Source organism: Branchiostoma belcheri, unplaced genomic scaffold (genome assembly GCF_001625305.1).
Source record: "Branchiostoma belcheri isolate BF01 breed outbred unplaced genomic scaffold, Haploidv18h27 scaffold17, whole genome shotgun sequence".
Lineage (NCBI taxonomy): Eukaryota > Metazoa > Chordata > Leptocardii > Amphioxiformes > Branchiostomatidae > Branchiostoma > Branchiostoma belcheri.
In genome coordinates this window covers 3718672-3743198 of record NW_017803157.1, presented here as the reverse complement: position 1 = coordinate 3743198, position 24527 = coordinate 3718672, and the positions used below count along the sequence as shown (strand labels likewise).

The following is a 24527-nucleotide window of genomic DNA, read 5'->3' as shown; positions in this document are numbered from 1 at the left end:
GAAACATTTGCCAATAACTATTGAAGGTATTCTGGCCCTGTAGAAGCCTTTGCTGTTGCCATAGCTGTCAAAAACTACCAGTACATGATGTTTATGATTTATGCTTATAACTCGGAAATGTAGAAGCGTTTGCCAATAACTATTGAAAGGTTTCTGGTGCTGTACCGTTGTAGAACAAGCCTTTGCTGTTGCCATAGCTCGGGGGCAATATGTTATACATGTCAGCCCACGTAAATTTGATGATATGGATGGCAACATCGATTTCAGCTTGTTTCCTGAAAACAAAAAGAAGTGTCGCTGGTTGTGACGGTAATCCGCCGTAATGTTTGTAACCCACAAATCAGGAAGAAGTATAGCGGGTAAACGTATTACGGCGATGGAAAGACTTTATTTCTGTTTCCTGTGAAAGCTTTGATTCATGATACCGAGCTTTCGTTCTCTCAGCTCGACAAATTGCAAACTGCTTTGTAGTTTTTTACCCTGTAAATTACAACTTTGGATGGGGGTATTTCGAGCTGTATTAGCATGTTCAAGGTCATATTGCCCTCTAATTCCACACCTATTCCTGGGTAGGTTAGAAATTATCTGTGCAACTTCAACAAGAACTGTTGAATCCATAACTTGGTGTCTTTTTATTCAGTTTGTCTACGCGAGTGTTTGAAGCTCTAGTTGGGGGGATGCATGCTTTAATGGGGTTTTCTATTACATGATTAAGGTTGCTGCAATGACCTTTACAGAGCCTTAAAGCCAGTCCCACACTAGCAGTACCTTCATCAGTTCATGAGCTTTATTTCACGCGCACACATTTTAAAGGAGGATTACGAGTAATAGGACACTGAAAGTTGGACAATTTCGGGGCTCGAAAGGCCAAATATGCAGGTAAAATTGGAGCCGTGCGGGTATTTCTGATGCCCGTAACCTGTACTGGTACAATTAAGAAAACCATTGTCTTTTGCACTAGAGTGACATATGGAGCATCCAATATTGCAGATATGAAGACTCAAAATTATTTTTTGATGGACATAAAAAGGAAAAATACAAGTGATTTTTGCATGCACCAAAACAGACAAAAAATGTTTTAAGCCCCGACAATACAACAAGGGCTGCTTTCGCCAGTGAAGAGAAATCAGAGGCTATATTTGCATGTTCATGAAAACTAATTTTCCTGCAAACCTTTATTTACCTGCACCAGAACAGAAAAAAAGGTGTTTTGAGCCCCGACAATACAAGGGCTGCTTTTGCAAGAAACGTTGAAGGGAAATAATCAGAGGCTATATTTGCACGTTAATGAAACGCCCAGATTGGAGCGGGGCTGTCGGAAATTAGCGGGATTCCTGCGTGTATAGCGGGCGTGAGATTAAAGGTCGCTTTATTTGATCAATATGGAGATTCGCGGCGTTGGGAACTGGAGGGGGGGGGGCTGGGCGCTCGACTGGTATGTAGCCCCCTGGGCAAGGATTCTCTACATACATGGTGACCTGGTTGTCTCTACATGCTTCGGTAGAGCTGAGGTTGTGTGGATCCCATGAATTTCTAATGTTTCTAAGTGCCATCAGGAGCTTTAAATTCACTCAACGAAGCTTTAAGATTTTTCAAAGTCAATATTCTAGTCACTCACCTACATACAAAGTTGAAATAACATTATCCCTATGTATATTGACATTCGTGGGCCAAAAATGTTGAAATTTGAACATTCTCCAGATTTTGCCATTTGGCTTTGCATTGAGCAACACCGTTAAAGAATTACACTTTCTATGGTTTGGTATCAGAAAGTATTGGGAACATACCAACTCAAAACCCAAGTTACCAACCTACATAACAGTTCTTCACTTAGACGACTACCAGTCCCCTGTAGGGCAGTGTTTGAAATGTGAGGGTGTTAATTTAACAGTCAGCACAGCTGTGCCCAGACCTTAAACCTGGACTAGCGTTACACTAAACAGTAGTAAACCTCTCACTACAGGGGCCAGTGAAATTTGTACGTACAGAAATCGGCTCAACGGAGTCGTGAAACTTTTAACAGCTCTTGTTGATGAAATTGCTACACTTGAGGGTAAGCTTGACCGTTAACGGCGCAACAAAACTTTCGCTACATTTCACTGATGAGTGGCGAAACAGCTGCGCTTGTTAAAGTTGTAGCAATAACTGTTCATAGACACAACTCACTGCTCCAGTAGTAAAACTTTTCTGGCTCAAGTTCGTTAGGTCAGTTGTAATCTACCTTTCCATCCGTGTGTGCGGCTTGAGACTGATTGATGCATTCTCTGTGTTTGAGTGACATAATAGCCTTGTACTTGAAGCCAGGGCCACTTGCCAAAAATGTATTAGTTACAGTACCAGTCAGTAGAAAGAAGGTTGACACTAAAGTAGACTTTAACTTAAAAGGGAACAGTTTAGTACGGTGTATATATATATATATATATATATATATATACCTTGTATTTGAGACTGAAAGAAGTTTCTAGCAAGTAAGCAGTTCATTTAGCAGTGTCGAATGTATAAGTTACAGTACCAGTCCATAGAAAGAAGGTTGACACTAAAGTAGAGTTTAAAATGGAACAGTTTACTACGGTGTATGTATATACCTTGTATTTGAGACTGAAAAAAGTTTCTAGCAAGTAACAGTTCGTTTAGCAGTGTGGAATGTATTAGTTACAGTACCAGTCCGTATAGAGAAGGTTGACACTAAAGTAGAGTTTAAAATTAAACAGTTTACTACGGTGTATATATGATGTTACATACTGAAGGCTATACTTGTGTTTGAGACTGAAACTTTGAAAGCAGCTTCTAGCAAGTAACAGTTGTCAAAGCTCTGAAAATCCCTTTGTAGTGCCTGAATATTGATAACATCACAAGGCTGTGTTAGATGCAACATTCAACAAACAAACATAACAAACAGGTTTCAATATTCTTAAAAGCTGTTGGCTTCATAGACTAAAAAAAACAAACTGTTACATTGAAATCTGTATGTTCAACAATATTCTTTAAAGCTATTAGCTTCTAAAAGAAAAAACATTGAAATCTGATAGTTTTTCGGAAATTTTCATAAGAAAAATTGACTACAAGTGCTACATGTGCATCAGAGCAATTTGCTTCCTAGTTTTCAGGCTGGGTAAACTAAGCACCAGATTAAATATTAAATGTGCCATTATGTATTTTGCCATCAAAAGCTCATCCCGACACCGGTGTGCTTACAAAATACTGTAAGTCTACAAATTTCCGCGGTATATTTAGATTCGCGGAATTCGCGGGGAACTTTCTACCGCGAATCTATTTCCCCGCGAATATGTTTTGCGTAAGTGCGCCCCCCTCCCCACATGCATTAACGACGGTAAGCGAAACACAAACACACGCAACAAACACAAATCACTGCAAATCAACTTTATTCTTAGCAAATGTACGTATGTTGAGTAACAAAAATTTTTAAAGCTATACTGATAAAAATTATAATATTATGAGACACCGAATCGCGATACTGAGGCACTGGCCGTGTCAAACGTGCACCGCCGGACAAAAATCTCTGTGTGCAGAGCGCCGGCCATGCGCGCCCGGGCGCTTGAAAATTGCGGGCACATCGGGCATATCTACAAATATTTTGATTAAAAATATAACTGCTGGTATCTGGGAAATGTTAGTTGATTCTCTTTTGCGCCCTGCTTTGCGGGTCGTTTTTTTTTTTTGCTGGATAGAAACGCTACCGTGGGCCGCTACAAAACCGAAGGCGACCTTTGCATACTTCCGGGTTCAAAATCTCGCCGAAGACGGCATAAATATTTTTAGTAATATATATTTTCCCGAAAAATTCTTTCGATTATGCATTTCTTCACTAGAGTATCAATGTGTAGTTGTGGAAAATAGCGTTTTAGCGCTTATTTCCGAACAAAGAAAATTGTTTACACGTGCGTCAGATCGATCGTCATCTATACCACCGGCAGTCTCGCGCGGTGCACGAAACAAATTTTTGCGCCGCGTTTTAGGATATAAATGCCGGAACACGAACTTTTATTATTTTAAATATACACTTTACAAATTTTTCTTTGAAAAATAGCCAAGGAGAAATCGCGAATCGAAAAATACCGCGGATTGTCCATTTTCCCGAAACCGCGAACTTTAGGCCCCGCGAATCTAAAGAGACTTACAGTAATCACTAGTTCTAGCACTGGTGTAGAAAAGCTGATTGGGAAGCGTACACGGGCAAAATCAAGTCAGTATATTGACATTCATCATTCTCATAATCAAAATCAAGCTCAAATGAAATATTGATTGTAGGTAAATCAGAAACTATGTGCATTTAATTTTTGGTAGTAATACAATTTAATTGACAATACAAAGTTTTTTTTTAAATTTTTTATTTTATATAGTATGCTATGGTGAGCACTAATCGTTTGCTTGCTGTACTAGAATAGACACATTTTACTTTTGATTACCTAAACTTAAAACTGCTAGTAAGTGTCTCTATAAAACAAGTTTTAGACTCGCAATCACTAATATGTTAATTAATGATACATAATTTGCTTACTGTACTAGAATTGACACAATTCACTTTTGATTCCCTATACTTAAAACTGCCAGCAAGTATCTCTACAAAAGAAGCTTAGAACTGATAATTATTAAAGATTTAGTTGAGTTCAGTACACTGTATTGATAAGATACCAGTCATTAACTCTCCTAGACCTTGATGTCTTTGGTTATTTTAAGGTTATAGGTGTAAGATGAATATAGATTGCATTATTGTTTAAAGATTTAGATAGTTTGATATTAAAGATTCCTGCCATTACCCTCTTTTAGACCTTGATGTCTTTGGGTATGTTAAGGTTTAGGTACTCGATGAATATAGATTACATTTCTCGCCATTGCCTTTCCTGGCCTCAAAATCTCCTCAGCCATGAAAGCGATCGTGCTCTGTCTTCCGCAGCTCCTTCCAAGTAAATTGGGGTCTTAGAAGATTCCCGGGGAAGGGAAATGGAACAACGTCTTCCGCTAATAATCAGGTGGAAGGGGGTGATTGAGGGAAGGATTTGCTCATGACTGGAATCGCGTGACGTGAAGAATCGTCGCTCGCGAGGAAGGTGGAATTGGGGGCAACAAATGATGCCTTAGTAGACTCGGAGCGCACAATGCGCAGCCTTTGAAGCGTGCTCCCTCCCCGAATCTGTTCCGACGCAGCTGCTTTTAAACGAGCAGCAGATTTATGGTATCTTTTGCCAGATGTTGGTTGATGGAGGGGGAAGGGTGCAGGCTCGTGGAAGCATTCTCATGCACGGGCGTGATGTTTGGTGCCGCTAAATTGGACGTAACTCACACACAAAAGCGTGCCGTCATATTTCTGGTAAACGATACCATCCATGTGTAAGCAGTTTGGCAAGACGCTTTACCTGCAGTATACTAAGAGGTATAAAATAGAGATGTGTGTGATCTTGTGAACGCATTCTCATGCACGGACGCAATGTTTGGTGCCGCTAAATTGGACGTAACTCACACACAAAAGCATGCCGTCATATTTCTGTTAAACGATACCACCCAAGCGTAAGCAGTTTGGCAAGACGCTTTACCTGCAGTACACTAAGAGGTATAATATAGAGATAGGTATGTGATCTTGTGGACGCATTCTAATGCACGGACACAATGTTTGGTGCTGCTAAATTCGACGTAACTCACTCACAAAAGCGTGCCGTCATATTTCTGGCAAAATGCGTAAGCAGTTTAGCAAGACGCTTTACCTGCAGTATACTAAGAGGTATAATATAGAGATATGTATGGCATCTTGTGGATGCATTCACATGCACGGGCGCAATGTTTGGTGCCACTAAATTGGACGTAACTCACACACAAAAGTGTGCCGTCATATTTCGGGCAAACGATAGCAACCTTGCATAAGCTGCACGTGTTTATAGACAGTGAGGTGTGTGGATCATATATAAAAACTGTTCCCTTATACTTTATAGATGGTAACAGTGAATGCAGCAGGTAAAAATTACCACACACCTATATTTGTATATCATATTTCTGGAATATGATACCAACCATATATAAGTCGTTTGGCAAACACATTACTGGTACACTAAGAGATATAAAATAGAGATAGGTAATATGTGATCATGCTAATTGTTGAAAGAATGCTTATCTTCATTTGGTTGACATAACTCACACACAAAAGCGTGCCATCATATTTCTGGCAAACGATACCACCCAAGCGTAAGCGGTTTAGCAAGACGCTTTACGAGTACACTAAGAGGTATAAACTAGAGATAGGTTTGTGATCACGCTAATTGCTGAAAGCAGCGCTTATCTTCGTAAGGTGATTATAGAAAGACTGTATACAGTTGAGAAGGTGTCTGTAAGTAAGATGGAGTAGGGTTTTACACCGAAAAAGGTATTGGGAAAATCTGGGGGAGTTTGATAGGACGATGGCTGGGTGTAGTGAGGCTTAAAATAAGGTACTTTTCTTACTGAGGGTTTTTAGGTATAGTTGCTCATGTAAGAGTTTGTAGATAAACTTTTCTTGGAGAAGTGTGTCTTTTGTAAATCGAGTGAAGATTGTTTTGTTATGTCTTGAATATAAATTCAGATAAAGCGAATTATTATTCACAAAAGGCCAAGTCAAGACCTTTAAGGCAGTATGGTTTACGGTACCTTAACTTGCTCCATTTAAAACTTGTGAAATGATTCCAGGGAAAATACCCATTTGGCCAAGTGTGGAGTCATCACGGCACATGTGCATTTGGCTTTCAAGTAGTCGACAAATCCCCATAAACCTAATACAAACACACGTTCTGCTTGAGCGCAATTCCGCAAAGGATACATTTTGACTCCAGCCATTTTCTACGAGCATTAGTATTGAGTTAATGGGTACTTGAGGGTAAAATCGTGTGTGTGTGTGTGTGTGTACTAATAACTCAGGGTAAACTTTTGTTGCCTTGCTTCGTCAATCTCTGAATAGTAGTTCAAACATCGCTGTTTTGATGAAGCGTGTAATGTGTGGCGTGCAATAAACAACGCTGACCCGACTGCTTAGCGATTCTCAGCGAGTTTTCTATCCTCACGGCACTTCCAAACCAATCTAACAACATATAAAGACGGAATGAAATAAGGGTGTTTGCCAAAAAAAAAAAGGTAATATTGTGCGAGAGAACAATGTTAGTAATGTCGTGTGGCCTACAATTGCCCCGGCACCCTTACACATCATAGGAAGATATTACTCGCTTTCATTGCACCTTTGGGACTAACGGGGCATCCCTGTCGCGTCGAATCCTCCGAACGCGAAGCCGTCGTTTGATAAAAGTCACGTCGGGAGGGCGAGGGTTGTCAAGTGAAACGTAATTCAGCCGCCCTAATGTGGCGTGAAGGGCTGCGATTTAAATTCTTCGTCACTCGCAGGGCAGCAAATGGAGGACGGGCAATAAAGTCTCTGTCAAAACTTCCGTAACGTGCGAAATAACTTTGCGGTGACTTTCATAGCAGCTGCCCTGTGAAAGAAATCTGTTCACGATCGTTTGTTGAACATGTATGATAGCTGTGTATCATCGGTGAAGGTTAGACATCCAGGTAATAAGATACACCAGAAAATAGTTATTCAAGCAACTGGATATGATTTTGGAAACAGTCAGACGTTTCAGGTGGCATCCACTACCTTTCATCAGTGACACTGGAAACTGTACATCCTTCAAACTGTTCTTAATAAAATCTACTGTCCTATCAATGGCATATTTACACAATATTCCAAGCAAAACTACTCATGACAGAATTTCAAGAAAGTGAATCCTTATGGAGCTATTAGAATCTTCTACTAATATCTTATTCATTAGTGGCAAGGTGTGGCATAATGGTAGGGCATTCGGCCCGGAACCCATGGGTCCTGGGTTTGATTCCACCTACACGCCCCAACATTTTGCTCTTAGGAATGGTACTTTACACAACTTTCCCCCAACATGCCAGTCATTGCCAATTTTTCGGCAGATGGGTAAAAAGAAGTTAAAATGTAGTGTAAGCTGTAGTTGGTAAGTGAATTTGCATAAATGTTGGAGGTGAAATATAGGGGCTTAGCAAGGTGCAGGTCTCTATTCCCATTAGGCTGGGCTCTCACACCTGGCATGGCTATCTGTCAGTAATTTATCTGGCCCAGGAGACTGCGGTGGCCCTTTGCTGTGGAATGGAGAGGTGCCTCCCCATGTGTAAAATGAGGGCCTGCATGGGGGGGGTCCCGACAACACTCTACGCTGAATTCGGAAACCTCTCGATTGCACTTAAGTGGCTACAACAAATTACGTAGAATTAAAATGGCGAATACGCTCTATACAAAATGCGCCAATTACGCTCCACATTGCATTAGAGTGGTCTGTCTACACTCTACATAGAATTAAAAACGGCCGATTACGCTCTACGGAAAAGGGCATGCGGGCCCCCTAAAATGTCAGGAACTCTGGGACAGAGAGCAGTCCCAGGTGTAAAGTGTTGGGAACTCTGGGACAGAGAGCAGTCCCAATGCAGGTTTTCGATATGTCAATAGTGTCATGTATTATTAGAATATTAATAGATTAAACTTAAATTTCTTTTGAACCTAGATTGTACAGAAATGCTCCAAAATAATAATAATAGTCTTACATGTATGTATGTTACATAAATATACTTGACATTGTACTTGATACCCAAACAATACAAATAGAGTTCTACTTCTGAAGCCATTAAAATTAGTCGTTAAAATATTGAAACCAAATTGCAACTGACGCAACGTTGACCAAACAATTCAACATTAAACCAAAGCTTTCTGCAAAGTTTCCCTGCATTCTTGACCTGACATATGGGTATTTATTTAGTAAATGAGCACAAAAAATACATCATCATCAATTCTCCGACTGCCCCAAATTCCCAAATTGGAATTAGAGTCGAAAATTGGAAGCCTGATGCGTAGATCTGGGGAGGAATCCGCCATTCTGCTTGTAATGGTTACCGTGAGTGTGATGGATACCCTCCCTGGGACCATAGCCGGTAATGGCTTTATTAGACGAGAGATATCTCTAGTTTGGTACATTACTTTGGAAATTAGCATGCTTCAATGTTTGTGTGTGTGGGTATGGTCTTCCCAACAACACCTGTCATTGTACTTTTTTGTAGCATACTCAGTGTTAGAAAGGCAGTCTGCGTTTTACAGACTCATTTTCAATTTTGCAGAAAAAAAATGAAGAGATATCTCTAGTTTGGTACCTTACCTGAAATTAGCATGCTTTAATATTTGTGTGGGTATGGTCTTCCCAACAACAGCTGTCATTGCAGTATACTTAGTGTTGGAAAGACAGTCTGCATTTTCAATATTGTAGAAGAAAAATTATGATACCAAGAGATATCTCTAGTTTGGTACATAACCTGAAATTAGCATGCTTCAATGTTTGTGTGTGTGTGGGTATGAGCTTCCCAACAACAGCTGTCATTCCTGTAAACTTAGTGTTAGAAATACCCACCTGCAGTCTGCATTTTAAAGAAACTTTTTCGATATCGTAGAAGAAAAATTAAGAGATATCTCTAGTTTGGTACATTACTAGATATTAGCATGCTTCAATGTTTGTGTGTGTGTGGGTATGGTCTTCCCAACAACAGCTGACATTGCAGTATACTCAGTGTTAGAAAAACAGTCTGCATTTTCAATATTGTAGAAGAAAAATTAAGATACCAAGAGTTATCTCTAGTTTGGTACATTACCTGAAATTAGCATGCTTTAATGTCTGTGTGTGTGTGGAAATGGTCTTCCCAACAACAACTCATTCCTGTAAACCAAGTACTAATGATGTTTTGTGGTTTTGTTACAGTTTTTTTGCTACCGTGTAGGTTTAAGTTTTTACTACAGTTTGTTTGGCAGATTATGGACAGAATAACTTAAAACTTAATTTTTTTTTTTACATCAGTTGACTCGGTATGCCTTGCCCCAGCGAAGAGGTAAACATTGTGCAAGGTTAAGTATTCTGTGTCGCTACACTCGAGTTTTGTATCTTATACCGACAACACTGAAGAGCAAACTCAAATCGACAATTTGAAGATCGTGAACGAATCTTGACACCCACACTGGTATTACAACTTCTACATGATGTAGTAGCCAGTGTCGTAAGATGGATCCTTCCCTCTCTCGAGCCTTTCTATATGTAAAACTGAAGCCATGTTGTACCAAGGAGTCAAGGCAAAGACCGTGTAAGGGGAGGGAGGGTCAGTAAGAGTAATGTACAAGTAGTACATCGGAGACTTCAGTTATGTATAAGATGGAAAGCAATCTTAAAGATTAATCTACCATGTCTCACCTTGGAGTGACACTGTAACTTTGTGATATCCGGACCCAAGAAGGTAGAGGAAAATTCTTGGGTTCGGCAAGCGTCAAAAGTAGTAGTTTCACTTGGAAAACCTTTGAAGCTCACCTGCTATGCTTTGAAAAATCGCACGTTTGGGAATATCAGTTTTTCTTCTGCGTATAAGGTCCCAGTTTGCTGCATATTTCTTTATTTATCTCAGGGCAATATTGTTTCACCTAGCTCCTAGCTAAATGAATGAAAAGAGAAACCTTCTTTTTAAAAAAAAGGAAAACTGCTTCTTGCTGGGGGTTCATTTCTGACGCTGTAAATTTCGAGAGGAAAAAGAACTTTTGCAATTGTGCCTTTTCATCAGTTAGGGCACTTTTTAACTCTGAGCTAGAAAAAAGAACTTCGGTCATGGTCCCTTTTCATCAGTTATGATGAAACCTTCCCATATTGATACCTTGTGCCAAGCAAGGTCAGTAGTAATACAAAATCTCCATTGCCGAGTATGATACATGTGTGACCTGGGCGCCACATTATGATGGATACAGTCAGCACCTTTGCGACATTGCGGCAGGCTTTCGCTACAGCGTGGCAGAAGGTGTGACAGAATGTGGCAGAGACAGATGGGGTGTGGCAAGGGACTGGTAAAACTGTCTGATGGGTAGGAAGAGAATTATTAGAGGTAGAGTGAGAGGTTTGTAACAGAATCTTCAGTTAAGGAGTTCTGAGGAAAAAAACGTAATAAAATTTGTCCTGGTGGCGGTTACTTCGCCACAGTGTAGCTCGTTTGTTACAGTTGCGAAAATGTGATTTGCCTCGCCGCAGAATGTCGGCCACAAATGGTTTTTAGAGCCAGGTGGATACAGGAGGAACATCAGTGGCAAATGTGTCTCCATTTATTGGCTACAGTCCACAGTTGGGCGCACAATTTCGCCACAGCGGGTCGTCTACATGTGTCTGATGTAGCAACATTTCTGCACACGTTTACTGCAAATGTAGTTGTACTTCTGTTTACTACTTATCAATCATTGAACGTACTGCACCTGAGTAAAACTTAAGTTTGACAGTACGTAAGATTGTATTCACATATTTAGGGATGGCATCTCATCATCTATAGTTTTGAAATGTTGTGTCAGAAAAGATCTGCAATGGGCGAAGTTCTGATGCCACATTGACCAAACATACAACAAAACCGTGAAAAATCTGGGTTTCGCGCAGGCGCAGTACGTTCTGACAAAATGCTGCCCACTGTCACCATGCCTGTTTGTCAGCTGATACACCCTGTGACAGAGTGGTGCTACATAGTGGCATTAAAGGATGTAGCGGAGCATGTAGCAAAATGGACCACATCACAGGAACAGGTGGCGATAGCAACACCTTGCTACATCGCTTAATCCAAACGGCCACTTTTGATGGATCGTATTTGACACCTGCCATTTTTAACACACTTAATGTGTCAAGTCAAAACCCAAGTAGGATTTTCCCTAAGGAAGAATACTGATAAAAGGAAGAAAAAATATCTGAATGCCGTAGCCTCGTCGAAATGATACACTCTGCAATTTGTCATCCTCTAATAGCTTGGTCAAGTGACGTTGACAAATTGTCGTGTATGTCCCAAATGGCTCCAAGTATAATATACTCCAGTAGTGGGTCAGAATATGCTTTTTAAATGGGATTCCTTTCAAGTCAGCTTATTAAACATTAAAATGTCAATCCAAGAAGAGAACAACTTCGTTCTCGAATCTGGGTACTGGCATCATTGTCTCGTGGTTGTGGGTCATGGTAATGTCTACTGGCCAATGCCCTGTATTATTTTCATATGAATTGTGTCGTCGGCGACCATAAAGGCAGTGGCCTGTGAACCGGTCCTGCTTTTATATTTTCCAGTGTCCCGCATAGTCTTGGGCCTAGGGATAAAATGTTGTGTTTCCTGTTTCAGCCCTGAAAAAAATTAGGGTCAGTTGGTAGGGATTATCTTTTTGTCCTTTCCTTCTTTACCAGTTACAGTTTAACAAAGTAAAACCTGCATGAGGACATTTTCAATGTCAATGTTGGAAAACCGATTGTGCAATGTTTCATCACTCAGGTGTCAGATCATGGAGCTAGAAAAGGTCGATGAGCTCGAAAAATTCATGTCCCTTGCAGGGGTCCACCCAAAAAAAGGCTAGGGTGGGCAGCTTTTTCTAGGGTCAGCTGGGAAACAGGCAACACAACATTTCTTTCCTAGGCCTTACTACATCAGCTGTTAGATTTTCCGGTATCCTGGATACTCGTGTGGTAATATATTCATAGAGCTTGACGTCCCGTGCTGAAATATCTTCCTCGTGATCTCGTCTCTCATGAAAAAATGAGTCTCGCCATAAAAGTATGAGCGCGACGGTAAAAGGCACAACATGAAGATCGTATCGCTGCCTTTTCGCGACATACGCTCGTCCGTCCTCTACTTGTCAGCCCCAGGGGGTTATGGGTAATCACTAGGGAGTTTGGGTAATTTATACCATCAGGGGTGAGCATATCTCTATCGAAGTATGGATGTATGACGATGTAATGTGGCGGCTTTATTACGATATGATGGTTTCTAGTGGCAGTATGACTATTCTCTAAACTGTAACAGATTATACTTAATAAATATATAGATTCAATCTGTACATTTTCATTCTACCTACACTTTAGAATGATATGTTGTAAAGGTGCATATGACTTTTCCCTGTATGATTTTTAGCAAATCGTACCCCCAAAGCCTTCTAGTCAATTTCTGAATTGTTAAATAGTCCAGGAAGAAGTTAGAAATTCCTCAGCAAAGGTGTGCAAGCACGTCTAACTCTCGGAAGACTGGGAACAAGCAACATACGCTAAACTGGATACCGAGTGTGAGTGTGTATCCCTTGAATTATTTTATTTTATTCCATATGCTCTTTTCAAACAGCTACACTTACAGAATTTTTCGTTCATATGAAATGATTGTTCTTGTACGTAATAGATATACATGTAGTCATATTCTCTAAGCTCTTGGAATGTGGTTGGTTCCAACTTCCAAACAAAAAAAATCCCCCATCCCAGATAATTTTCCTTTTTCCCTCCCACAAAATTCATCTGATGATCTCCTATGCATGGGGCTTTCTTCTAATGATCACAAAGGTCACTGAAAGTCAGCCTCATGTTTACCAATGAGGGCGAACTAATTCGAGTCATTGCCGCATTTTTATTGGCATAATCCGCCAAGTTTTAGACATTACAATATTTAGCCATTAGAGGGTCTGTTACACGATTAATGATTAATGTCGTCATAGGAACAGAATCGCTGCGGCGGTCCTTGGATTATTTTGATGAATCGTACGGGAAGGAATCTCGGGGCTTTGCTTATCGTTTTCGTAGACTTTGGGGGAATTTTAGGGATGGATTACTCTGCTTATTATCAAGGGAAACATGGTAGGGATTTAACTTGTAAATGTGGTGGGCTGATACCCATCGGGAAATACACAGATGAATATATGTCATTTGGTGTACACCATATGGGAGCTAAAATACATTCAAATTGGGCCTGTGTAATGATATCCTGATTGTAATAATCCCCTGTCTTTTAAGCATTCTGTTTCCTTCTGCAAAGTAGTCCAGGGCTGGAAATACTGTGTGCATATGGACTAGTCTGCTAGAATCATATTGTAGTATTAGTTTGTGTATGTACCTTTGTTGTTTCTTTGCCATACATTGTACCAGCTACAATTGTTGAGCAATAAAGTTGATTTGATTTGATGATGTGTACCTTAGTGCACCCAAAATTGGAGCTGTGCACCCAGTTCTTTTCTGTGGGTGCACTGGGCAGCACCCAAACATTTTTGGAAATATTTCTGTGCATATTAAATGATAGTATGCAGGATATTCTTGGCATCCAAGCGTGAGAAAAATAATAAAATCTTTGTTGTAGTACTTGTGTAAGATTTTGAAGTTAGCTCCCACTTCAGATTCAAGCTTAGAAGAGGAGCAGTAAGATCGTTAAATATGTTTTGTTCCATACGGTGCACCCAAAAACATTTTTGTGCACCTAATTTTTTAGGTTGGGTGCATCAGTGCACTTATTCCCAAAAATGAATTTCGAGCCCTGTAGTCGCTTCGTATCCCCCCCACGAGATACCATCTGTGAACTTATCTGTGAGTCTAAATCTCGGTCTTTATGAGCGCAGGACTCTAAGCATGATTAGGCCACACCAAGTAAATTTTATGGATGACGTCCGCGCGCGCATTGATTTTGGCCTGTTCCTAGAAGAAAAAAACAAGAAATTCCGCTTCCTGTAACTATGACCAAGGAGTCACGACAGTGCCGCAAATCGTCAGATTGACGTGAAACCCGTAACGCGAAGAAAGTGTCTATTACCATCCTGTTTTCACTGTCCACTTTTCCACCTGATTTATTGCTGTTTTGATGATGAATAAAAGACTTCTTGCTTGTTAATCTGTATCACCTCATTCAATTCGTGTCCTAACATTTGTCGTCTCTTAGTATATTTCTAATCTAGGCATCTAACTTGTTTTTTAGTGCCCTTCTTGTTTTTTTTAGTGCCCTTCTTGTTTTTTTTTCGCCCTCTCGCATTAGATATAGGGTCTCCAAAGGACGTCATCCATAAAATTTACTTGGTGTGGCCTTATGCAAAGTAGCTGGGGTTTACCTGTATAACTGATGAGGTAACGTGAAATAAGTTGACAAGAAAATCCTCGAGCGTTCGCTATCTGATGGCAGGAATATGATATCATCCTACGTCAGGGTACTTTTGCGTAATCTCACGAGACAGAGAGAAACGCGCATATGGCAAGCCCTTTGTCATACTGCGTGTTTACGTGCACCGTTTGTAACGTAGGGGATTGTTGTAGGCTTTTCTATAATCCTCTCTCTGTGAAACAAAATTTGAGGCGCACGCTTTTTTCCAGTTATGGATGGCATATAACAAGCTTGAATGAATATTGAATATATGATTGACTGAATGAATAAAAGATTAATATTGCATTATCGTATGTTGTAGTCGTGTTATGGAACGCAGCAACTAATATGAAAATTGCTATTTGTATGGAAGATTTGATGATTTTTTATATGAGTTGAGTAAGATGAGTGAGTCATCTTCGTGTGGTTAGATAAGAAGAGAAATTTGATTAGAATCGGGACCAGCTGGTAGTGAGCATTATCGTTTCAAACATACTTAGATAATTGCCAGAATCTTGCCACTGGAGAAGGTATATTTTCATTTATGAAACACTAAGCATGTTTTTCGTAATATAAATTTTGTGACTAGATTACTATCATGATGGATACAAGACGCACTTTCATTCTTAAATGTCGAAGCAATTCTTTTACAACCCAGAAAACGGTTTTTGACATCTATCATTTGCCCATAAGACAGTATATTTAGAGTATTAAGATATTGAATTTTTTAGTGGATTAAAAGATGATTCATAAACTATTTCATGCTTAGATGTCCGTGCATTTTTTTTTACCGTAATTTGATCCAAATAGTCTGCGACATCTGTTGTTTTCTGGCCACCTGTTTTAGGCTGATGCGACAGAATCCGACACAAATTTGATCCATCTACATGCTAACCCAATCAAACCACGCACCGTACAATAATAACTTGCCAAGTGAATTATGAAAATCCGATAGAAAAATGGGAAAACTATCGACCCCCTGTATAAGTTGATTATAATTGAGTGGGTAGATCCCTGACCAGATTGAATTTTAAAAAAAAAATGCTCCCCACTTATTCTACTGCCAAACTCTTGCCAGAGCTTCCTTGCAGACTTGAATGCTTGTCAGCATTTTGTGGCACTCTGTGTGCAACAGATTATGTTGGAATGTGTTTTGTTTTTTGTTTGCAAGTTGTTCGAACGCTTTAGAGTGCTTGCTATGTGTGTATGGATGCCTGTAGATTTTACGTTGCTACCTGTAGTTGTACTTGTAGAAATTTGAAACCTTGCCTGATATGTTTATTATGCAGTGCTATGATGTAGGTTTAACTCAGTCTGAACCTTCATTTTCATATCACGTTTTTGCAAATGATTTTCGCACAATTTCAAGTACGTCACGCTTTATCCTCGACGCACACCTTACACAGACGAGTATGCTAGCCACCGATTTGTTCACGCCATATTTGCCCACGTTACCTTGCACCGTGACGTGTTTTAACTGTACCTCATTCTGTGCTGTCTTCCTTCCCATGCTGCATCAGAACCAGGAGATTACCCTATGCCCCTGGATCCTGCTAGTTCCTTCCACCCGTCCGTAGTACCTGACCACGATTCGGCTTTGTCTTTAGGTAAAGGGACCCGCCACAGCCAACCCGCTGGGTCAAACTCTCCGACATTTTGTGCTCTTCCACGGAACTGCTTTTGGACACCATGATTTTGTTTACACCTTAAAAAACAGTTACTCAACGCCAAAAAACAGTTGCTCAAGCAATTGGAAATGATTTTGGAAATGGTCAGACATTTCAGGTAGCGTCCACTACCTTTCGTCAGTGACAGAGTAAAAAGACTGTCATTCTTTGAACTGTTTAAAGAGTTTGTGAGAAAAAGTTTATCACATTGGACATTGTATCAGCCATCTAAAGAAAAGTGTAATTGTTCTACCAAGTCATATTTGTTGCTCTTCCACATTGCAAGAGCTACAAGAGCAAGAAATTTGGAATTGTTAAGTATCTGTCATGCATATTTTGCAGCAAAACTTGAAAAAATGTATAGTGAAAAAATCTAAATTATTTGTTCTTCTAACAACTTGCGTAATGTGAAAAAATGGCATTTTCAACCAGTGAAAGCATATTTTGGGGCAGAAATCAAGAAAACGAATACATGTAGTAAAAAATCTTGATAAAATGTTCTGACAAATTGAATTCCCAAAGCAGTTCTGTGGATGGAGATGTGTTGCTGTGTTTTTTGCAGCTACTAACAGTGTCTGCATGCAGCCTCAAATATCGACGTATGTCCATGGTGTGGTAATAATAACTAATGCTGCAGCTGCTTTGGCGTTCAAGGCTCTGGTTTGTCAGTAAGGTGTTGAAAATCCACACAAAGGCCTTGGTGAACTAACACGCATGTGAAACAAGAGTGCTAACTAACGAAACAAGCAAGTACAAATGTGCCTGGCAAAACTGTAAAGGCAACAGATTGAAAAAGCTGTAATTTTGCTGCTGGTTTTTAACGCAAGTGTGTTATGTGTGTGGACAACTACGTAAAACAAAAAAAAAACATGAAATCAAACAAAAACTACATACATTCATTCATTTAATAGATAAACAAGAAAGTTGCCTTGAATATCCATTTTGTAATGAGTTTTTTCTTATTTTTTTTCTTACTTACACAGAGGGTATGGGGGGCGGTGAACTACCAACCTTCGTGATTCACCCGACGGACGCGTATATCGTGAAGAATCGTCCGGTCACCCTCACGTGCAAGGCAACGCCTGCGATACAGATCTACTTCAAGTGCAACAACGAGTGGGTGCGTGCAAAGTTCCACAAGCACTTCGACTCCACCGATCCGGAGACGGGAGTCGACTACAAACAGACCAGCATCGAGGTGACGAAGGAAGAAGTGGATCAGAGACTAGAGCAGACGGGAGAGAACTTCTTCTGTCTCTGTGTAGCCTGGAGTGCGGAGGGGTCCTCCAGGAGCGAGGAGGCAACTGTACAGATAGCATGTAAGTATCAATGTTTGTGTCCATCCATGTGTTAGAAACTAGACTAAGACAGGGATAACAGGTTGTCAAAAGCTTCATCAGAAAATAAGTTAGTCCTAGCACAGACATAGCTCAGAATTGAGTTGAAACTCCCATCACACATAGCCAAATAAAAAGAAATGTTCTCCCAAACACCTTCCCAAACACCTAACTCCCCCAACCATGGTGTTGAGGAAAAGTTAGCTGTCCTGCCCTTGGTGCTGAAAGAACGGATGTTCTTAAACAGTTGCCTTCCATTCAACATACAGCACAATTTCTCCCTGCATTGTTCATAATTGTTACAGTAAACTCCAATTTATTATTAGGTAGTAAAATCCTTACTTTTTGTGCTTTGTAACCATGAAAAAACAACAATTGTAGAAATTTTCAAAGCAGTGAAAGAGCACCTCCTCCCTTTTACTACAGTGCCTGACATCTGTTTCTAAAGAGTGTTATTACGTGTTGGCAACAGCTGTGAAACATTCCTGTAACTGCTCGTAATGCTGGTGTATTGATCATGTCTCCCGGCCAAAATGTCCATCTGTCCACCTCTGCAACACTACTTCATTAGTGAACACCTCAAATATGTCCAACTGGAGGCACATTTGATCTCAGTTGACCTCTCGAATCAGAAAATCTGGTCAGCATAACGTAATTTTATTTGCTGGAAAACCGAGTGTCCCTCGCTCGGAGGCAACACTTATCCCATGTGTTTTCTCCGTTATTTTCCATGGATGTTTTCACGCTAAAATCGATAAGTGCCACAGGGCGAACATTAAACCCTCGGGTGTCAAACCTATCGTTAATAAGAACCAAATTGCTTTCACAGGGCCAAAAACGATATCTTGTAGACGTAAACTCTCCTCAGAAAGTGGGACTTGAGGTTAAAGAAGTGAAATATTAAACTTTTATGTATCAAAACATTTGACAAAAAGGTGACAAATTGATGTGAAAGATCCGTTAACTGTTACGCGAGCCCAGGACAGACCCCTTGCCAAGGGCAGCCTTTCCATAGTGTGTACAAGTTGCGATCAATGGTACATCCACCTGATCTGAAGTCACATTAGACCCGCAATTATTGAATTGCCCCTGAGGTCCAAATTCATCGGAGCAGGGAATTAATATCTTTTATGGCCTTTGATCCTGGAGGTGTGGTGTTCGGAGCACGTCGGCAGAACGTACTGCACCTGCGCAAAACCTGCAATGTATTGTACATATCACTTCGGCAGAACGTCTCATATAATGTTGTATTTGCGTATATAAGTTTAACATCCCATCTGTAGTTTTCAAATGTTGTGATGGAAAAGATATTGTCTGCAACAGGCAAAATTCTGATACAACGTTGACCAAGTAAATAGAAAAATCCGGGTTTCAGATTGCTATTATTCTAAGAATAGAATATTCTTCTATTCTATTAAATTTTGTCTTTCCATCCGATTGCTTCTATTCTAAGAATAGAATTTTCTTTTTTTCTGAAAATAGAAGCAATGTAGCCAAAAGACAAACCCAGAGCCCATTCTTAATTCTCTGTGAGTGCAGATTTTGTCTTTCCATCATATTCTTTTCTTCTAGGAATAGAAGCAACTCGATTGAAAGACAAACCAAGCACCCATTCTTAATGATTCTTATAACAGAAATAATTTGGCCGTAAATTTGGGACTACCGTAATCAAATCCCTCCAATATTCACTACCAGATATGCGAAGATTTTGTCTTTCCATCATATCGTTTTATCCTAAGAATAGATGGAAGTACAAACCAAGAACCACTTCTTACCAATTCTTAATTATCAGGACAGAAATAATTAGACCGTAAATTTGGGACTACCGTAATCAAATCCCTCCAATATTCACCACCTGCAGTGAGAACGAGAACAAACACTACCTTGACATTTTGCCTGGAGGTTGACCCTCCACGTTCGAACACGGAACCGTTAATGAAATACCCTCCATCAGTCCTAATGAATCACCTGCGGCTGCAGAAACTGATTTTCGCAAGCCGCGGTGAGAATCCCACCTGACTGCAATGAAGTCAGGTCATTAATTTTAGCCCAGGGGTTTTTTGTTTATTGTTACCACAGTTGGGTTTTATTAAAGGCATCCAGTGCATTTCCAGGGTGGCAAAACTGGATCTTCAAAGTCAAGCTTTTGGTCATTTTTTTAAATGTAGTAAGTTGAATCACTCCTATCCCATAGCTTGAATCTACATAAATCAACTACTTACCACATTAAAAAAAATAACCAGAAAATTGACTTTGAAAATCCAGGTTTACTGCCCTAAAATCGCTTTGTGTGCTCAATGCCTCAGGCAATTCGTTACTGCCATCTTTCTGAACTTACCCCCCTGTAGAATTACTGTACTCAACTTCAATGAGAGTGTCTTAGAAGCCCCCAAAAAGCATGATATTAATGCAGGGCAAGGAGAAATTGCCTGTATTAATCTTTTACACTTCTCTAATGCAGTTCCTCCTGAAGCCTTCCTTCAGGTTTCTGCCTGTAAGATCTGCCATCCTTCACGCCTTGGTCGTTAATTCGCGGCTCTGGAAGTTGTAGATAGCAGAATTTGCTGTGATCTGCTCACACCTCCATGGCTAGGGGGAATAGTTATCAACCACTCAATTTACTTTCCTATATGGTGCCAACGGACTTGATTCCTACTCTTTGAAAGGAAGTATTGCTGGGCTCGAAATGCACTTTTCTACATACCTGCGCTTGTTACCTGCACCGAACAAATTTTACTGGCACCACTCAGAATTTATCATGAATCATAATAAAAACTCTTCAGAAGTCATTGCTATTATTTCTTTCATACTTTCTACATGGTAACAGCCAATGCTGCAAAGAAGTATCCACATACACCTACATGTATGAATAAACCCTGTACATGGACCAGTGCAGGTAGACCTCATCAGAAATAAATGCACAGTTCCAATTTTACCTGAGTAACCTACATATACTGAGTACACAGACCAGTGCAGGTTAGGTGCAGGTAGACATCAAAAGTACCTACACAGCTCCAATTCTACCTGCACTAGTATCTTGCATATACAGGTGGTATTTCCAGCCCAGGTGTGGCATGTCAGGCGTACCAAATTTGTTGAACGCGTCGCCTGCAAATCTGATAGTGACTCTTCTTCTGTGATTCATTCGGTCTAATAGCTGAAAACACTTAGCAGTGTTAATCTGCAGCGATAACTCAAACACCCTCCGGGCAGGGTTTCTGCACTGTTAGCATTTCTTTACACTGTAAAGCAGCAGTGAATAGAAGCAGGACCTATTAATTTGTAAATCTGGATTAAGCAAGCAATAGCTAGTCTGGATAATACAGCAAATCAGCTTGGGAGTCATTCTGTTCCTTATAAGCTTTTGGAGTCTAAAGAATACGTTGTCTAATTTTGTGTGTAATTTTGGATGTTGTAAGAGGCAATGCTACAACATTGACTCTCAAAGTCCCAAGAAAAATAATTAAATAGACAAAACAAGGCAGAACATAATGTATAGGTATCCTAAGTATGATGCTCTGTTACAATATCAAAGCAAAATGCAACCCAAACCAACTTCTTGTTCTTTAAGTAACAGTAAAGTATTCAAATCTAACTTCTTATACTTAAAATAAATCACTTTGAGTCATTTATTTCTACATTTCTAAGCAAACAGTCTCCTATATATTATCCAACCCTCTGGCAGTTTGTCTGGGCAGCAATATGCTGCTATCCTAAAGCGACGTAGGCCAGCCAAGATTGGATCCCTCCCTTGCCTGTCCTGATCTTGATGGATCACCGAAGTGATCCGGAGCTGCGCTGAGATCCCACGATGTGCACGTTGCTCTAATAAGAAGCATTGATTTGCTTAGTTGCTATTAATTCCCTTCTGAAGCCTGCAAGCGCACATCAATACACTCATTTGTATCGGTAATCCGCGCCAGATTTGCAAAGAAATAGTCGTCTCTGTTAAACTCCCCCCATTCCAGGATGGTTGAGCCCACATTGCTGATACACTCATTGTGTTACTGGAATGTTACATTCTTTGAATAGGTAGAGGAAGCTAGTTGGAAAATATGTTGATTTGGAAAATCATTTATTACAAAAAAGTCTTTGTGAATGGAAGCCCAAGCTGTAGTAAACTAAAACATATGAAAAGGTTAGCTTATACTTGTAGTTAGCTTTAATGTTGTAGCTAGCCTGAAATTTTTTCCTTTGTGTCACATATTTTTACACACAAATTTTTGTCCATGAAAGATGACAAATTGGGCAAGTTTTGTCAGTCAAGAGAGGCAAAATTCCGTCAAAACTTGGAAAGATGGAGCTGCCTAGAACACTTGTTAGTATACTCAATGTTTGCCAGAAGAAGAGCTGAAGTAGATTCATTAAACAAGTAATGAAATTTGTAGGTTTAAGCTGATATTCCGTTGGGACGCTGCAGCCAATACCTGCCCTGAAACAGTTACCAGAGAGAGGCGATACATAAAGTTTGGATTATGAAGAAAAATCTGTTATCGGAAAGCCACAATGGCCTGTATTGGCCCTCGGAATCGTTTCATTAGCAGGAGGTAATGAGCGTTTTTTTGCCTCACTTCCTGACAAATCTGGCAGAACGGACAGCGATGGCCAAAGGGCTCTCTTCAAGCAGCCATCTTCGTTAAGTATGCAGATGGGACTGATTGGAAGATGTAAAATTTATGAGCCACATGTGCCAGGTTGGTAGAGAGAAGGAAAACTTACAAAACTTTCTGGAGAAGTGTATAACTTTGCCTTCACTGCAAATTACCAATTTTCCTTATAATGCTTGCAGGGTTTGCGTAATCATTATTTATCATTAAGTTTGCAGAATGATCTAAATTTGTGATTCACACATGCAAGAATGTAAGGAAGCTATGAAACATTGCAAAAACAAAGTAAAAGCTTTATAATTAAAGAGCTAACTTTTCTTGTAATTGTTAGCTCTTGTAAATTAACACTAAGTTTAAGTAAGTGCAAATTCCTAATACAAATTCCAAGAAAATGTTGCCCCTCAAAATGCAGGATATAACATTTCAGATGGTCAAGATTTCAAAATTTTCACATGGTAGCATTCCCCTGAACCCCCTAGGATTTGGCACTCGACATGATGTTACGCCAAACAAAATTGAGATGACAGAAAAGGATCTAGGCTGGCTGGAACACTGCCATAATGTATGAAGATGACCACTTGAAGGATAGATACTTATTGACAGTGCTTAGAGCTGATTTGGTGGAACTAATAAGCCTTGTGGGCCTGGTTGAGCGACTGTGAAATTGGGACAACAAACGTTCGACCCCAGCGGACAGTCATCTGTCTTTCTGTCCCATCATTTTATCGGTTAAACCTCCAATTTGTGTTCCAGAGTACCATGAACTCAAATGTAAAACTCTCCTTGCTAAGATTGTTCATTGACATTTTGTGGATTACAGTTAACCTACCTGCTGCCTTACCCCATAACAATAGAGAATCGGTAGCCATTTAATGGCCATTTCTGTTGAAAGAATGTTAGAAAACTTTCCAATTCAATGTGATTCAAGTATCAAGCCTAGTTAAAGACAAATTTTAAGCACCAACATAAAAGTATAGGAAGGAAATTTTAAACTTTGTGAGAAGTAAAAGAATACCGTAAACACATAGTTCAAGTGATAGTAGGATGCTGAACTTTATTCCAACCAAACTGTACACAAGGATCAAATTTTCATTTACCACTGTTGCCTTCATCAGGATAAGTAATGACCAATCACTTCTGAACGTAAATCCATGAGAGTTACAGACAATTCCAGTGATGTGCCATCATTTTAATAGTCACAATGTTCTGAGGAATAAGACAGATTTTAAGCACCAACTTTAATGCAAAGGAAGGAAATCTTGAACTTTTGTGAGACATACATGTAAAAGAATACCGGGAACATGCCATTTCAAAAGGTAATGTTCTGAGTCATAAGCCTCTTCCACAGCAGCGATTGTCATTCCTTCCAGCCTCTGCCTCGAAGCACGAACGTCCGTCACGTCTCCCTCCTAGCTGTTCATTTTGTAAATGTTTACCCGTTAATTGATCGAGTGTAACCGATCGGCCTAGAGGTGGGGGCGCCCGCCATGAAATTAGGACGGACACCGCAGCACCGTGGAGTATATCTTAACAGCACTACGACAACGCAATTAATCATGCCGCGATCCCGGTAACAGAAGTTCCCTCCTTCATGAAGTGCAGGGTTCTAGCTAGGATTTAATTTTAGCATAGTGGTACTGGCCGCAAGTCAAGGGAGGATGGGGCGTAGCTTTTAAAAAATTGAGCTAAAAAAGGGGGCCATTTCTGTATCGGTATAGCCGGTAAAACCGCCCTTCGGCGTAACACACCAGCTTCGCAGGCACGCGGCGCGGCGGCAGCTAGCTATATCACACCGAACGACTTGTTACACCTAACCCTTGCACATCTAACTCTAGACATTGTTTAAAGTTATCTACTGTACTTGGTGGCAGCGAGTTCCACTCTATGATAGAAAAGAATGAGTTTTTGAACACCTCAATCCTTGGTTGATAACTCTGGTACTTGAA

The 24527-nt window shown here is 40.1% G+C and overlaps 1 protein-coding gene across 1 annotated transcript in view; it reads left to right on the top strand.

Moving 5' to 3' along the window:
* The window catches only part of LOC109466787 (netrin receptor UNC5C-like), a 139810-nt gene that overhangs the window by 73280 nt on the left and 42003 nt on the right, over positions 1-24527 (top strand). The window contains exons 2-3 of the mRNA XM_019764613.1: positions 16491-16577; positions 17621-17956. Of these exons, the coding sequence (XP_019620172.1) occupies positions 16491-16577; positions 17621-17956 (423 nt within the window). The remainder of the gene's footprint in view (positions 1-16490; positions 16578-17620; positions 17957-24527) is intronic.